This window comes from Euprymna scolopes, chromosome 39 (genome assembly GCF_053919585.1).
Source record: "Euprymna scolopes isolate OS-2025 chromosome 39, ASM5391958v1, whole genome shotgun sequence".
NCBI classification, from domain to species: Eukaryota; Metazoa; Mollusca; class Cephalopoda; order Sepiida; family Sepiolidae; genus Euprymna; species Euprymna scolopes.
The window spans coordinates 189,088-207,841 of record NC_136520.1 but is presented as its reverse complement, the minus strand read 5'-3'; the positions used below and the strand labels follow the sequence as shown (position 1 = coordinate 207,841).

The 18,754-nt window shown below is 33.7% G+C and overlaps 1 protein-coding gene across 1 annotated transcript in view; it reads left to right on the top strand.

Moving 5' to 3' along the window:
- Positions 1-16,107, top strand: part of LOC145263590 (CCR4-NOT transcription complex subunit 9-like) — a 59,844-nt gene extending 43,737 nt beyond the window's left edge. Inside the window, exons 7-9 of the mRNA XM_080120434.1 lie at positions 1,675-1,773; positions 5,981-6,072; positions 14,863-16,107. Coding sequence (XP_079976560.1) covers positions 1,675-1,773; positions 5,981-6,072; positions 14,863-15,031 — 360 coding nt within the window. The 3' untranslated portion in view covers positions 15,032-16,107. The remainder of the gene's footprint in view (positions 1-1,674; positions 1,774-5,980; positions 6,073-14,862) is intronic.
- The last annotated feature ends 2,647 nt before the right edge of the window (positions 16,108-18,754 follow it).

Here is an 18,754-nt window from a genome sequence, read left to right as displayed (position 1 = left end):
TCATTGTCAAGCGAGGGGGAGCATATGGAGATTTTATTAATTTAGGGAACTTTCCAACACTACAACTACTAAACATCACTTTGGTTTTGATAGCATCTCTATTATATAAAGGGAAGTTGTCTGTGTGTATGTATGTTTGTATGTCTAGCTACGGCATAATTACATTGACACACCTGTTCTTGTCAGATCACCAAAGTTAAGCAATGTTGAGCCTGGCTAGTACCAGACAGGTGACCATTTGGGAATTCTAGGCGCTGTATGTGCTCTCCGCTTATTTCGGCATTGTTTCCAGTCATCCTGAACCTCCACTTGCCACTGGTATTCAACAATGTCGACTCAGGAGAGATGTGGTTGGATTGTGCAACTCTTGCCACAAAAATTTCATGCGCAGGCACCTTTACAGTGAGTATCCATAGTCTGTCAAGACTGAAATAAGCCTATGCCCAGCTAAGTAAAAAATTACAAAACAAAGAACCGCAAAGTTTTTATATTCTTGATCAACATTATCTCGAATGAATGTCTAAAATTTAGACATTAATCATTATCTGGGAGTCAATTGGGTCCGATTTTGTATGAGGTGGGAGGGGGGGTTAGTTTTTCAGTGTTAAGTACTGATTTCAAACATTTGGTCTGGTGCTACCAGATCAGGCTGTTTGAAGATATTGGCTTCCTGACACGAAATCCACCTTACATTGATGCTTTTTGTTTTTCTGCAAAAATTAATTATGCTTGGCAAAAACAAAAACAACCCCCCCTTTTCCCCCTACTTTTCCTTCTTCCCATTTCTATCTCCCCCACTTCCTGACTCGTTTCCTAACTTAAAATGTACAAAACATTAATGCTGTAACCCTTTTCCCTTTCCCATTGCAAAACTCATTCATTTTCAGCAGAGAAATGAAAAAAAAACGATAAAATCCACTATAAAACAACCAAACCAAACACTACAAACTAGCACTTAAAGATACAAAGAGTTTGAAGAATAAAAACCTTCACCAAAATAACTGAATGCAACATGAATACTATTTCCAAAATAACTGGACTCGGCATCAAATAACCTGAAAGGGTTGATATGCCGTAAAACAACCAAACCAAACTCTACAAATAGATATTTGAGGATATAAATAATTTGAAGCATAAGAACTGTTTACAAAATTACTGTATTCTGCATAAATAACCCAAAAAGGGTTGATATGCCATAAAACAAAACAGCCAAACCAAAACATTTGTGCTTTATTATAATAGGGAAAATCGAAATATTGAATTTCAACTTTCCAACACTTCAACCACTAAATATCATTTTGGTTTCGATAGCATCTATTCTCAGACGTTTACATTTCATAGCATTCCTGCATGTCTATAATTTAACGTAGACAAGTATTACATTATTGGCATAAAAATATTTTTCTAAAATTATTAGATTCGGCATTAAATAATTTGAAAAAGGTTGATATGCCATAAAACAAACAAAAAAAAAAACAGGCAAACACCATGAAAAAGAAGATTAAGGTTGTCAGCATTCATAATTGTAAGCATAGCGACTGGATTCATCACTCTATGTGCTATTATCTACTACATTTATTTTTTTAATTGTCATTTTCATCCATAATAAACCAAATATGGTGATTAATATGTGAAATGAGGTAATTTTGTTTTCCCCGCTTTTCTAACTTACAGGTTGCGACTTTTATTTTGCAAAAGATTCTCCTCGATGAAACTGGTCTCTCTTACATTTGCCAAACCTACGAAAGGTTTTCACATGTAGCAATGATTTTGGTAAGATATTTATTTTTATCACTTATTTCTTTAATAATGAAATAAAACAACCGTAAAATATCTTGAGTATGATAAACAGTGGTCAACACGTGCGCTTGATATATTTATCTGTTATTATTTTTAAGGGTAAAATTTTCTGTTATTAAATTTCTTTGTGTTAAGGGTGACAGTGAGAGAACATTTGAGTGTGAGAGTAACAGTTCTTCTCTTTTCCTTTAATTATGACTAACCAAAAATAAAATATCAATCAGCATTTTATATTAAAATCAATTGGAAATATGATTTTGTTTTTAACACAACAATATTTGCCTTACTTACAGATGAGATGGATTTAACAACCATAAAATATCTTGTGTATGATAAATGGGGGTCAACACGTGCACTGGATATATTTATCTGTTATTATTTTTAAGGGTAAATTTTTCTGTTAATTTATCTCCTATATAATGACTGCAGAAATTCCCCTCTAGACCGAAGTATCATAGTTTTGCAACAGCAGACGCCACATACAAATTCAATACATCTAGCCTAATAGCCACTATCTCATGTAGTTTTCGAACACCATTTTATACACATTTAGCCGTGATATTAAAATGTTACATTACATCCTACGAGCAACACCATCACAATCGCAACATCTTTATAAAAAGAAGTCCCTACTTTTCTCTCTAAATATTTAGTCCTACTGTAATGTTGCGACCCTTTGGCTGTGATCATAACATAATATCTGTTAACTGTGGCAAGCAGGGACAAGGGTCAAAACATTATTATTGATTCGAGCAACGGCGGATTGCTGGATCAATTATCATGATTAGAAAAATAAACAATTAGATTAGTAAAAGGAGATTGACAGCTGAAATAATAATATCGCTACAAAAGGAATGCGAAAATAGATGTAAACATGATTTTTGGTTTGCATAAACAAATAACTAGATTGATGTTACATCCGCTGTTGGTCTGAGACACGTAATGAGATGTAAATTTGGGGAGATTTTAGTCGGTCATTAGCTGGACATCAGAGAGAACGGACGACTCAAGAGGGGAGTTGGTCTCTCCATGATGCAGGGAGGAGTGTCATCTCAGGCAGCCAAGATGTAAAGACGTTGAAATCTTTAAAGATGTCAGCTGAAATCATGAATAAATAATTCAAGTATGTGTTGTGTTATTTACATCTGTTAAAAAGAACTGTTTCGATACGTCCATGTCAATCATTTCCTGTTAGAACTGTTGTATAAATGTTAAAATATACACACTAGACGATCAACTAAATGATACAACGTATATATATATATATATATATATACACACATTTACACATACATGAATATACAGATAAAATATAAACCCTACTATTCAACATGCACGTCGTTATAGAAGATATTCATACACATTACATAACATATCCCTATTAGAACGCCATAATATAACACTACCCCTACTCTCAGTTGTCACCAGAACAAATTCTACACTTTCCAGAGATTCTGTACTTTCACTGCCTGTAATTGGTTAATAAAAACCTAGACCTAACATAATCTTCACAGTTAACGATTCATAAATAATAATGGCTCCCTTGCCAAACTTTGTCAATTCTGATAATTCTCATATTCTGGAATCCAATTCTATGCTTTATAAATGAACAGTTACTAAAATTACAATATGGTATCACAAATAGACAATTTGCACAGCGTCAAGTTCCTTTCATGCTCAGGTTGTTACTGTCTTGCGTGTGTGTGTGTGTTGCACTTCACAATTCGCTGGGCGTTTGCTATAAACATTAGCAAGTTTCAAAATATTGTGTATCCACTAGTATTAAGAACATAAACAAAAAAAACCATGTCGCTATTATAGTCTGTGCATGCGTGTGTTTGTGTGCATGTGTTAAAAAAAAAAAAACTTTTGTTAAAACAATTGCAAAAAACAATAAATATATATAGACATTACAAAATGCAACTTTTTGTGAGATAAATAAATAGTAAATTTACAGTACATTTTTATTTTTATTATTTTTTTGTATTTCTATTTAAACAAACTGAGCCACAGCAATGCATGATTGGGTACAGCTAGTTATTAACCCTACCAAACCGAGTTACCGATATACCGATAATTTCTGAAAATGCTACATACAGAGTTACCGCTAAACCGGTATTTTTCTGACCATATGTTTTTGTGTTGTCAGGGAGCTAAAAATAGTTACCCAATCGTAGCACCTCATCTGATCGCATCTGTGCTGTGTGCATGGAGAAACACCTGAGATGCAACAGACAGCACCATGGAATAGCTTACAAAAACAACCCCCAAAAGACAGCGAAGATAAGGTTCTGGCGCACCATATGCATCAAGGAGGGGCTTCACCTGTTGGGCGGACTGGTACACGAAGGCTGAATACTGGTGGTAGATGAAAGGCAAAAAATTACTGACGTGTTTAAATTTTTTTTTCACAATTTTGCCCAAGGAGGCCAGGTACAGTGGCAAATTAGGTTCAGTAGCTCAGGTCTGGTCGGATTAATAAAGACAGTTTTCAAAGACAGTAAAAATTGAGTTCTGCTAAACTCACCTAAGATTTTATTTTTCAGAAAATAATTACCTCCCTTGTTAAAATTTGTTTCAAAAACTATTTCTGCTAATAATTAATTTTCTATCTTATTGGTTTTCATAATTTTTGGATATGTTCATAAATGCGACATGATAAATAAGTAGATACCAGTGGTTTTACTTGAAATTTAATATTTCGATTTTCAATAAAAAATAAATGTAAATAAAAATAAATAAAAATTTAAAAAATAAATGAATAAAACAAATTTTTTTTAAAATGATAAAAAAAAAATAAGCCAGACAAGTGGGGTTCACATCCATGAGTGAAAAATTTACTTTCACTCTAAATAATGTTTGTGCAAAATTTTTTAAAAATCCAAGGTGTGGTTATTGAGAAAAATGCGAACAAATGAATGGGAGTGAATTACTACGTCCAATCCCTCCTTTGTTGGGGGATCAACAAAAAGTGTTTTCATTAATAATTAATTTTCTATCTTATCGTTTTTCGTAATTTTTGGATATGTTCGTTACTGCAACATGACAAATAAGTAGATACCATTGGTTTTATTTGAAATTCAATATTTAGAATTTTGCTGTTATAACAAAGAAGTACCCTCATAGTTCTCTTAAGAGTGAACTCTGAAATTCGGGGACACTTCCATTGTTTTCCTTGGTAAATTTTTTCTTGTAATACTTTTTTAGATTTTATATAACTTCTCTAAGCTTCCTTTCCATGGTGCTACCAGATCAGGCTGTCTGAAGATATTGGCTTCCTGGGACGAGGTCCTGGATATGACCTTAAACTATATCCAGTGGTGAGGCCACAGCTTGCGGGCTTTGGGTAGTGTGGAGCCACCCTTTAATTACCATTGCTCCCAGGTCCACTCTGACCCGGAGTGGTAGTACCTGTTAGAGTCCCAACTATGGGTTAGATAGAAACAGACTTGAAAACAACAAATATATTCTATTAAAAAAATTTTCTTCCGAATCTTTGGATTCGGCATTAAATAACCCGAAAAGGGTTGATATGCCGTAAAACAAAAACAACCAAGCAATCCTAGGACGAAATGCACCTAACATTGACGCTTTTTTTTTTTCCTACTTTTTGCAAAACCAAAACAACAACCCACCTTTTCTCCTTTCCTCTTTCTATCTCCCGCACTTCCTGACTGGTTTCATAACTTCAAATGTACCAAACATTAATACTATAGCACTTTTTCCTATCCCATTGCAAAATTCATTCATGTTCTGCAGGGCAGGGAACACAAAAACGATAAAATCCACTATAAAACAAGCAAACCAAACACTACAAACAAGCGATTGAAGATACAAAGAGCTTAAAGAATAAAAATCTTCTACAAAATAACTGGATGCAACATGAATATTATTTCCAAAATAACTGGATTCGGCATTAAATAACCCAAAAAGGGTTGATATAGTGTAAAACAAAACGACCAAACCAAACCTAAATTCCTTTCCATGGTAGACGCATAAATATCGCCACAGGTTGTCTTATTAATTCCAATTTCGGATGAAGTTTGAAAACTTCTGTTTTTTGCATTGCATCTTTAGTGATCACATCTTTTAAAAACAAGAGTGACAGATGATAACGTAGGTACGAACATAAAATTGTTTTAGTGTATTATAAAGATTTTCTTTCTTTTTTTTTCGAAAGGGCAAAATGGTATTGCATTTGTCGAAAGAACCATCTTCTAGACTCCTGAAACATGTGGTTCGATGTTACCTTCGACTATCGGACAATCCACGGTAAAGAAAAGAAAAAATGTGGTGGACATCTACGAGATTGTCCCCCCCCCCCCTCTAAATTCTGCAATTTATACTTTTTATTTATGTTTTTTACTTTTATTTTATTTTTTTTTTACTTTTTATTTTATTTTTTTTTTTACTTTTTATTTTTTTTTTAACTTTTTATTTGTATTTTTTGTTTACTTTTTTTTATACTTTTTATTTTTTTTATACTTTTTATTTTTTTTATACTTTTTATTTTTTTTATACTTTTTATTTTTATTTTTTTTTACTTTTTATTTTTTTTTACTTTTTATTTTTTTTTACTTTTTATTTTTTTTTACTTTTTATTTTTTTTTACTTTTTATTTTTTTTTACTTTTTATTTTTGTTTACTTTTTATTTTTTTTACTTTTTATTTTTTTTTTTACTTTTTATTTTTTTTTAACTTTTAATTTTTATTTTTTTTTTAATTTTTATTTTTTTTTTACTTGTTATTTATTTTTTTACTTTTTCATGTTAATCTCATTGATTACAAACTTTCAGATAAAAAAAAAAATTTGAAAAAATTATTTTTTATGACTTTTATCGTAGGGGGATCAGTTTTCAATTATAATGTTATACTAAATTGAACACGTGCTTTGTGGCCATCAAGAAAAAATGACAACTTTCTCACATGACCAGTGAATATTCTCGTCTACAAAAGGGGGTTATGAAAGGAACTTTCTTAATCCCCCCCCTCCACCTCTCTAGATTTACTTATCTAGGGTAAAATTTTAGTTTCTTGTCAATTCAAAACTCACATTTAAAATAATGATTTTTACAGGTTTTCGGATATGCTGAAAATGAATATCATAATGTCCTATTTTAGCGTCAGAAAAAATATTGGAAAATATCCATTCTTGGAGTGGCCATTTCAATTTTGATCAAATTCTTAAAAAATATATAAAGTTTTTTTCACAATTTCTTATAGTTGAGACTCTTTCAAACAAGACAATGTGGTTGAGAGAGGGATGGGGTTAAGAAAGTTCCTTTAGTAAGCCCTTTTTTTAAGACTGGAATATTCACTGGCCACGTGACAGTCGCCATTTTCTTTCTCTGTGATGATCACAAAATTGGTGTTCAATTTAGTAGAACGTTATAATTGAAAACAAGTCCCTGATGATATAAGTCATAAAAATTTTTTTTTTGTTTCCAAAATTTTGTTTTTAATCTGAAAGTTAAGTTTCTAATCGATGAGATTAACATGAAAAAAGAAAATGTAAATTGTAGAATTTAGAGGTGAGGGGGGGGGGCAATCTCGTAGACGTCCACCAAAAAAACTTTTTATACCAAATATTTTTATGCATTTCATGTTTACGTTTGTTTTAAGATAATTTGTAAATAAATTATGTTCTGATTTTTTTGATGAGATGACGAACTGCTCTCCTCTTCCCTCGACTTCGCAACATCACATTTTACAAAGTAGAATGGTAAAATTGTCACCCTAAAGAAAACAACACTACAACTTTATTTTAAAACTTTTATTGAAAACTCAATTCCGGTAATGTGATTATATGGTAGAGCTATTCAATGTAACCACCTTCACTCTCAATCACTGCCTCTATATGGGTCTGGAACTGGGAGCATGTCTTTTCCACAAGCACCAGTGGGTGCTTGGCAAATACTCAGTGGATGGCGGCGATCAGGCTGACTTTGGTGTTGTGAGAGGTCATGTTGGTGATGTTCTCGGTGTATAACCAAACAAAGTAGCCCAACGGGTTCAGGTCGAGGGTGGAGGGTGACCAGTAGGTACAAAATCATAGCACTCTGTCTGAAATCAAGTCTGGGTCTCTTTGAACTTGTGGTCTGCCAGCGGACACCTTATTACACCAAAGGATCACCACACTCTTCAGCACATCCAGGTACACTTTGGTGTTGACTTTCAAGCCGACTTCGAAGATGTGAGGTAGCATGATGTGGCCCTCACTTGAAACCACACCCAATATCATAACTGTGGCTGGAAACTTTGTTTTCATCACCATGGGTATGTCCCTGTTATTTGTGGCAATCCAGCGATGCATTTTGAGGGTGATGGCAATGGTCCTGTTGTCATAACTTTGATCGGTAGAGAGCATGAGTTGTACAGCAGCATATCCCCGATCTCGCTCATTGAACATTGTATCACTTTCAGACATGCTATAAGGCTCCTTTTGCTGTTTGGATTTGTTCACAACTGGCCAACTAGTAGATGGTCTGCGACAAAATAAAAAAAACGGTCTTCATCAAGCGGAAATGGAATTTATTGCTTTTAAATAAAAAAAAAAATAAGTTAATAATAAATTTCTCCCCACCCTGTGCACATACCTTATCGTCCAGGTGAATGTTTTTCTTTTTATTTATTTTACGTTCTTATTTAAAAGATAAATAAAATAGTTTTTTATAAAGCACAAAGTTTATTTTATGCTTCTGAATTTTTGAGATGAGGATGAGTTCTTCGTATTATTTGGATTCATCGGACTACTGTTCTCATCTTGTCATTTTCACAACGTTTCAGTCAATATAACCCCCGATCTTCAAGTGTATTGTATCAAACTTGAGAATTTGGACAGAACTCTTTATTTACTTCACAGGGGTAGCATGCTCTTGTTCTGTCAGCCATGACTGGATAGAGCTAAGTAATTTGCAATTGTATTTTTCATATATTTTACATTTACGTTTGTAAGATGATTTGAAAAAGAATTCCATTCTGAATTTTTTTTAACTGAAGTGACTTCTTCCCTCTCATTAGTGACGTCACATTTTCTTTCTTATGGCTTTTCAATAAAAAAAAAAATAGTAAATTAACAAAAAAGACTCCCCCTCCCCATGCTCATATCTTTTTGCTCAGGTGAATTTTCTTTTGATGTATTTTATATTCTTATTTAAAAAGTGAATGAAATAGCTAGTTTTTTTTAATAAAGCAAGAATTTATTTTATAAATAAACAAGAAGTGTTCAATATTTTGAGATCAAAATTCCATTTTCTTTGGATGAGCATTTGAGGATAAAGGTTAATGAGTGTACAGTAGTCGATGGGGCAATATCATAGTAATCATTATTAGTAGAAATTTGGTAAATTGGATTACTTAAGGGGACGGCTCATCAAGAATTTGTTTACATTGGACTTGAAGATGACTAAATTGTAGCCAGCTGGAAAGCAGGCAAATGGTAGAGAGTTCCATAGGCACGCAGTTCTAAGAAAGAAGCTTTGTTCATGGAATCTACGTTTAGTTTTAGGCACAGATAAAGATTGGGGAAATTATTGATAGTGGTTTCAGCTAGGCTAGTGCTTTTCATGAAAGTTTGGTAATGGGGGAGGGATGATAGATTGAAGCTCAGATGAGAATTTGCTATGAAAATAATGGTAACGCAAAGACAGGCTCACAACATCTCTTCTGTCGGGAAGAGGTTGCAGGGAAGAGTAAAAGGCATTCCTCACTAAGCTATGGAGTCTATTTTGAACTCTGTCAAGGCAGGTTAGGAACTTTCTAGCAGTTACTGCTCAGGTGTGGCAACAGTACTCCATTCTTGAACGTACCTAGGTCTTATATAGGTAGAGAATTGCATCAGCAGTGAGATATCTATTGGAACAGTAGAAGGATCCCACCAGTTTTCCAGCTACCTTGGCAATGGATTTGATATACGTGTTCCATTTCAGATCAGAAGTAAAGGTCAAGCCCAGAAGCTTGTCAAAACATGGAGCATCGCCCAGTCGATTCAAAACAGCCTGCAAAGTTGGGTTTATGGTCATCAGAGATTGGGCTCTCCTGACTAATGTAGCTTCTAGAGGCAAGCAAAATAGAATCTCTAGATCAGTTGCTCCCAATCACCATGCTGCGACACATTAGTGTGCCACGAAAGGATCACTGGTGCACTGCGAAGAAGCAATAGCTAGAAGCCATTTAATTTAATTTTGTTAAAGACATGTAATTTATTAATCATAATGATATTGCTCAATTCAGAATTGCTGAATTTTTGGAATCTAAATGTTTCAATACTTTTATATTTATTTTATTGCATTTTCAACCCAAACAAGGCACATTACTATCTAGGACTTAATTTGCAGGAATACTAGCAAGGTGTCTGTTTACATTACACTTGAACTTCTGCATGTCAGTACAGTAAGGAAAGCAAGAACCTAGAAGGGAATACCAAAGTCTAGCAGTCCTAGGGAAGAAACTATTAGAGTAGAAGGCCTTCTGGAATTTAGGGATCTCTACTGTGTAGGGGTGGGATTTAGCTGCTAGTCGTGGAATATTTGCGTCTTAGAGGATACAAGGGCTTGTAGTTTGTCGGAGCACCTACTATTAAAATACTTGTAAAAACAGGCAACGGGATGCAACACTTCATCGATGGAATGGAGGTTGAAGCCTAGCTGACAGTGCTGGACCTTTTTTGAACCCAGTCTAAGAGAGAGACTAGTAGCAGATGCACCAACCCAAATGTTTTTTTTTTTTTTACATAGGCATCACCACTTATCAAGGCTCAGAGGCCACTGGAGGATAAGGGTTAAAGAGTGTACAGTAGTCAATTGGACAATATAGTAATCGTTAGTAATGGAAATTCAGTAAATTTGTTAACTTAAGTGGAACGGCTCATCAAGAACTTGCTTACATTGGACTTGAAGACAACCATATTGTAGTCAGCTGGGAAGCAGGAAAATGAAAGACAGTTCCACAGGCATGCAGTTCTAAGAAAAAAAGCTTTGTTCATGGAATCTACATTTAGGTTTTGGCACAGATAAAGATTGATAGTGTTTACAGTTAGACTAGTGTTTTCTTGTGAAAGTTTGGCAAAGTGGGGACCATAGATTGGAGCTCAGCCGAGCACTTGCCATGAAAATAATAATAAAGCAAAGACAAACTTGCAACATCTCTTCTGTGAGAAAGAGGTTGCAGGGAAGAGAAAAGGACATCTCCTATGAGGCTACAAAGTCTATTTTGAACTCTATCAAGGCAGGATAAGTCCTTTCTAGCAGCTCTTGCCCAGATGTGGCAACAATACTCCATCCTTTGACATACCTGGCTTTTATATAGATAGAGAATTGCATCAGCAGTGAGATATCTACTGGATCGATAGAAAGATCCCACTATTTTTCCAGTGGTCTTGGCAACAGATTTGATGTATGTGTTCCATTTCAGATCAGGAGTAAAAGTCAAGCCCAGAAGCTTGTCAAAACATGAGGCCTCCCCAAGATGAGAGCCATTCATTTCAATTGATGTCAGATGGGGATCAAAGTGTTGATGATGTAAAGATAAAAGCTTGGTTTTAGATGCATTAAAAGTAACCAGCCACTTCTTTCCCCATTGTAGCATGTGCTCAAGATCAGAGGAGAGAGAATCGAAGAGAACTTGATCATTTACGGTCTTAGATGTGCTACCATAGATAGTAGTGTCATCAGCATAAATGTCTACGAATGATGTAAGGATGTGATTTGGAAGATCATTTATGTAAATCAGGAAGAGAGTTGGGCCCAGGTGGAACCCTGAGGGACTCCAGCATTAATACTGTGAGCTTCTGATTTCTGCCCATCAACCACTACTCTTATGAACCTATCAGAGAGAAATGATTTAATAATTGAGAAAACATTTCCTGCTATACCATAGCTGGAGATCTTGTGAAGTAAACCTTTATGCTATACCCTATCAAAGGCCTTTGATATGTCAAGAGCAATTGACCTAGAAAGATTGCCTCTGTCGAGGGAATTCGCTAATCTTATGAGATATAACTGTAAGCACATCTGCTGTAGATCTAGCAGAACGGAAACCATATAGTGTGTCACTAACAAGGTTATTTATGCTGAGATGGTTGATTACTTCTCTATTTAACAGATTCCAGCAACTTATGATGCACAGGGGGCTTATTGGCCTGTACTGAGAGGGAGATGAGCGATCACCTGAATTCTTAAATACAGGGCATACTGATGAGATTTTCTCCTTAAAACAATGTTTAAACAGTTTTGTAAGTATGGGCGCTAGTTCTGGTTAAAGTTTTTTGAGTACTATAATTAGAATACCGTCAGGGCTAGTTGCTTTATTGGAATCAAGGTTTTTGATTAGCTTGGCAACATCACGTACAGATATTTGTATATGACATAGTGAGTTTTCTGATACAGGAGGAAATATTGGCAGTTAGCGGTCTTGGTCATAAAGGGTAGAATTAGCTGCAAAGTTCTTGAGAGAGAGTTTGGTTTTGTCTGATGTTGACTAAATTACCTCAGGTTCATTGATGGTAGTTGAGATAGAGCACACGCTTCTGTTCAGGATTCTGTTTGCTATTTGCCAAAACTGGTGGGAACCAAGCCACTGCTCCGCTGCTTTGGAGTTGACGGACTGAGTATGCAACTCTCTTGCGTTCTTTATTACTTTTTACAGTGGTTACTGGCAGTCCTGAAAGTGGCTTTAGTCTCAGTACATCTGTTATGTAATGGAAAAAGTGATTTCTGTGCGCAATGGCAGCAGCACATTCTGGAGAGAACCATGGCTGGCTGTTAGGTTTTTGCTAGAACCTTTTCAAAGGTATGAAACAGTCTAGACCTACAATTAACCATTCTGTCAGGTCTGATACTATAGAGGACATTCTTTTTAAACATAGAATGCAGAAGTAGATCTGATATAAATGTACGGAAGCTATCCCAGTCAGTCATAGAGTATCGATATACTGTACGATGGAGAGGTATGTCTGAGGACTTATTAGATTTCATTTTTATCTTAATTGATACAACAGAGTGGTTGGAAGATCCAAGTGGAGACAAAACGGAAACTGAATATAGTTTAGGACAAGTTGAGGAAAAGGTCTAGGAGACTTGCATACTGGCCGTCAGTGTCGGGCACACAGGTGGGTTCGTGAACAATCTGAGTGAGGTTATAAGCAATGGAGAAATCGTGACAGAACCTCCCCTCATCATTGGTCTTGTTTGAGTGGGTTAACCATTCAACATTGTGAACATTGAAGTCTCCATATACGTGAATGTTAGCTGAAGGATAAGCAGATAGGACGTGGTCAATTTTCTCAGATATGCTTTTAAAGATAGTAACTCTGCTGTTGTGGGGGTGCTAGAAAGTAAATATAAACACAGTAGTGTGAGCAAATGCAACCCAGAAGCACATATAGGGTTAGTTAGGATCTTCTCTGGAGATGTCCCTACCACATGGAAAGCCATCTTTAATATAGGTACATATTCCATGCCCATGGCGATCTTGGGGGGTCAGATTTGGAAGTTAAGGTAGAGTATCCTTTAATTACGAACTCATCTAGGGAAATAGTCTGTCCAATGCTAGTTTCGCTTAGGAATAATAGGTCTGATTTAGTCTCCTGTAATTGAGTTCTAACCTCTGGAAGGTTGGAACATAGATCCATGACATTGGAGGAGGAGATATGATAATGGGGGTCTACATTGGAAGTTGGAGATCCGGGTTTAATCGTGTATTTTTTCTTGAAACTTTTCATGGAGTTTTGGGATTTGTGGACTAGGTCAACAGACTTGCTTAGAGCAGGACAGAGAGGAAAAGTAAGAGAGAAATAGAAATTAAGAAATTTATTATTATTTTTTATTTTTATTTTTATTTTATTTTTTTGTAGCGTATAAGGTAAAGCCATAACAATTACCCACTAATATGGCATCAAGAGGCCCCACCAGAAGCTACTGCATGGTCCAGAATCTATTCACCAAATGACAATACAGCAGCCCCAGTACTTTGCATCTACTGATAGGACAGCCTCCTTAGTGGTTAATCCAAGGTTCGGGTCCCTGACTATCAGGTGGATAACGTCAGTCCAGATAAAACGTTTACCTTCAGCACCCTTACTAGTGGCATGGCTACGAGGATAGACATAGAAACAGAAAATTTCCACCATCTCTGGCGACTGTCCGCGCATAATATTGCCAACCTAGAATACAGCTTTTTCTACTTTTGTCAGAAAAATCTATTCTATCTTTAAGATGTGACAACTATACTCCAATTTTATAGAGGAGGTCATTTATGAATCTTAGGAATAATAAAGGTCAAAGGATCGACCCCCCCCATCCCCGATTGACTCCATAGAAAAGTGAATGGTAGCTTTATAGAGATACTAGCCAGCCGCCTAGCGTTGCTCGGTCGTAAAATACAAATGAATATTATATTTTTTTATTAATACAGATTTCTTATTTATTATAAACAAAAATACCTTAGGTATTTAGCATAACATTAAATTCCTTTTTAAAAAAATGAAGAAAGAAAAAAAAATGGAAAGAAACTGAGACCTGCACATGCGAGTATTGTTTTTTATTCTAAACAGTTCACTTCTTGTAAGTAAAAAAAAAAAAAAAAAATGCTCATGCTGAGTACGATAAGTATGATAACCATTAGGTTAGCTTGCCACAATTTTTAAAAAGTGTTTTCAAGCCTCGTGAAACAGTTGACAAACAGATAAGAATCCAATGACTCCCATATACCAATTTTTTAATTTTGACCTCTTAGCAGCCCTTTTTTCTGGATGAAAAGCAATTAAAAAGTTTTTCACATGTCTGAATATCCTATATACCAAATTTTAAGTTTGTAGAGCAAAAATTCATTAAGTATCTAGGTTGAAAAGTGTCCTTACGCATACACATTCTCACTTGTGTGTGTATGTATATATATATATATATATATATATAAAATGTGGATCACCCCTTTAAAGAGATGTGGTACTGGTAAGTGTGAAAAGTTTTCTAGCCTGGTAAAGGAAACCTTCCTTCTTTGCAGCAAAATCAGTTTTTACTAATTCATTAAAATTGTTTTAAATCAAGTTTCATTTTCTTTCTATAGTGCCAGAGAAGCCCTGAGACAATGTCTTCCTGACCAACTGAAAGATGCGACATTTTCCAACATCCTAAGCAGCGATGCACACACAAAACGCTGGTTGATGAACCTTCAATCAAATTTGGAAACTGCGAGTGTCCCTGACCCCCGTGGTATGCCTCTCCACAGTCAATGACTTTAGAATGGTGGTGACAGTTGAATAAATCCACCGAACCAAAACTGTATTTTCACTAAACCATGGTCACAATTGACCACACAAAAACATGGTTACAGAAAAGCCAACTTGAACAACTGCTACTAAACCCGCCAAATATTAAACGGATGTCAAGGGATTCACGAGGAGGAACTTCAACAGTGGAAATATTTTTGAAACATTTCTTTTTCTACTTGGATAATTATTTTTGGTGCATTTTTAGAATTACATTTATTAAAAAAACGATACAGTAAAAACTCTATAATGTATGTTCTCGTCACAGAACGAAGATGTCATATTCCAAAAATCATAAATTGATCATTAGTTCTTTTGTTTTTTTTTTTTAACTAAGCAAATCAAATTTTATAACGGAGCGAGATATAGTGATTTGATTAGTCAGGACATATAAATAAGGAACAACTCAATTTGAACTAATGTCAAAATTAGTCTTTGAATATATTTAGTGTTAAAATATCTAGTTTGAAAGTCAGTTTCAATAAAATTTTTATCTTTTCCACCCATGGTTTTTTAATCACCTTCCACAGTCTGCTGCACATGTCCGTCTCTGTAACATGCCTTATTCCAACTCAACCTCCTGTTCTATCCACAGTTCCTTTTTATGCGTGTGGTATAGTCTCATTTGCATAGAGACAGTGAGAGTTTGTGTTACTAACACGTGATCGTCAAGTATAAAAGCAACTGTGAATCACCGTTTTTTTTTCTTAAACATACACACTATCCAGATAAGTTACAATTTTTTTCTATAGTCATAAATTTTTTTTCTTAGTTTAAAAAAGAAAATATTTTATCAATTTACATGATTTTTTTCCAATCTTCGTTCAGTGATGAGTATATACATCATAAAGATTTTTCTGTATTTTTTTAAGTTAAATTCTAAATACGCACCTATTTTTTTTATAAATTTTAACAGACGATAGCAAAATTGTAGTATAGTTAACTAGGCAAAAAATCTGGAAAACATATATACAACAAATAACTGTTACCAAATGCAATAAAATATACTTTTTTCACCTAACTGTATAAGTTTCAAATGAGAATAAGTTTTAAGAGTTCTCTATTCCTTTGTTATCATCACTGTTACTAAGCCAAATTTAAGTATTCAGGGTTGCATAAGCTTGAAAAGTCCTTGAATTTTGACTTTTACCTTGAAATGGTCCTATTTCTATTATTACCTTGAAAAAATATAATGGTCTTGACACAATATCTTGAAAAATCCTTGAAAATTGCATTCTTTATGTCCAGTAAAAATTTGTGTTGAATTATTAAAAATAAAATCGAAATAAATATAATAAATTATTTTTTGAATTTATAATTTTATATTTATTTCGATTTTATTAAAATTGTGACACAATTTTTACTGGGCATAAAGAATACGATTTTCAAGACATTTTCCCTATTTTCAAAGATTTTTGTGTACCAGTATTTTTTTAAATATTGAAAATAAAATCGAAATACATTGTTCTGAAATTGCATGGTATTATTGTGGATGCAAGAGTTACGTCTCTTTATTATGAAACTATCTGATGTTTGTAATATAATAAACATTGGGTATTTTTGACATGACTCTTGTATTTACAATGCCGGAAATTCAAAATTTAAAAGTAAAAATAACACAGCATAGACCAATCTACAATGGGGGAAAATAACATTTAATCGCGCTTGGTTGGCCAAATATAAGTGAATCAGGGAATGTAAAAATGATTGTCAACAGGCATATTGTTTTGTATGTAAATGAAAATAACTTTTATATATCAAATATTGTTTTTGAAAAGTTGTATTTTGTCTGGAGAACGCCTTGAAAAACTTTAAAAAGCCTTGAAAATGGACACTGAAAATCTGTACGAACCCTGGTATTTACCAACGTATTTTTTTCCTAACTTGTCACTAATTACAAGCTCAAAAATAATAGTAAAAATAGTTATTGTTAGTGGAACCATAAACCCAAGTCTAGGGTTAGTTGCCAGTCAAATTAGGGTAAGCTTTGTTTTATTATCATTATATATTAAGTATGAAATTAGCAACCAACTCTCTAAAAGATTGGCAGCCAAATTGAAAAATACTTGTGTTCGGCTAAATAAAAGTGACAATAACAAATGCATGGATAATCAATTTTACAATCATTGCTAAACACTCAAACTACTGCAGATAGATAAAAAAAAATTTTTCTTGCATTTCGTAAATGAAATTATACAGATAAAAATAACACAATTAGTTTTTATTTGCACTATTTCAAATTTTATAAGAAATATGTCTATGAATTTAATTTTAAAAATACGTTTTTATTTGAGTTCATATAATATATGTTCATGAAATTATAAAAATAAAATTATTGAAATCAAAACAAAAAATTTCTAACATCATTAAAAACATATTCAATACATAATATTCCCAAAATAGTTTTAAAAGATTTTGAAGTGTTTTCAATGATTCTTTTAAAAAAGAAAGAGTGCAAAAAGTATTTTCAATAATTCTTTTAAAAAATAAAACAAATTCCAAATAATTCTTAATTAAAATAAGACAAATCTTTTCAATGATTATTAAATAAAAAAAAACAATCGGAAAAATATTTAAAAAAAAAAAAAAAAAAAAAAAAAAAAGCACAGGGGAGATATAGGCATGAGAAGAAAAAAAGCAAAGGAACTTATTTGCCTTGTCACCGCTTCCAGTAGCAGCCCCACCAAAAGTTAGGAAGTACATTACAGGGTTTGTACAGACTTGAAAATTCCTTGAATTTTAACTTTTGCCTTGAAAAGGCATTATTTCTATTAGTTCGAAAAATCCTTGAAAATATGGAAAATGTCTTGAAAGGCCTTGAAAATTGTATTTTTTTTTATGTCCAGAAAAAATTTGTCGAAATATTAAAAATAAAATCGAAATAAATTGCCCTCTGTTTTTGCTTTCATTTATAATTTAATTGTGGGGGTGAGGGGTGGGGTAGTGCGGCCACTATAAATAAAAATGACTGCCCCCATCTCTAAAAAAAAATTTCTTCTGACGGGACTCTTCCAATGTCTCCCTCCCCCCTCCCTCAAATCGTGATTAGTTAAAGTAAGGCTGGATGTGCTGAAAAATATAGACAAGATGGTAGCGATGTTGGTTGTAAAACACCCCAAACTTTGTTTTCAAAAATTGAATTTTGTCTGGAGAAGGCCTTAAAAAACTTTGAAAAGTTCTTGAAAATAGACATTAAAAATCTGTACAAACTCTGATATTAGCTGACTATAATCAATTTATTTGTTGTATATTTGTTTTTTCTTCCCCTTTCTGTCCTTTTTGCGTTGTTAACCATACTGCACTTTTGCCATCATATCTACAGATGATCATAGCTTTGAGTGCCGTTAACTTTCAGAGAATTGTAAAATTACGCTGTCTCGCACTGTTTGAAAACAACTGCCTATTATATGCAAACATTATAGTCAATGTTTAAAAATGTAAATAAGTTATAGCAATTTAAGTCGAACACGTGAAATGCTGAAAAAAAAAAAAACATAAATAAACAACTTGTCACGTTGGATCTTTTTTTAATGGCTGATATGATAAATATATTAGAAAACCTAAGGGAAATAATTCTGTTTTAATGAAGGGAAATAACCCCCGCCCCTAATAAAGTGTAATTTTCATTTTATCTAGTAAAAAAAAAAAATAAAAAAAGAAATGGGTGCAACTACGCTATAATAGTGAAAT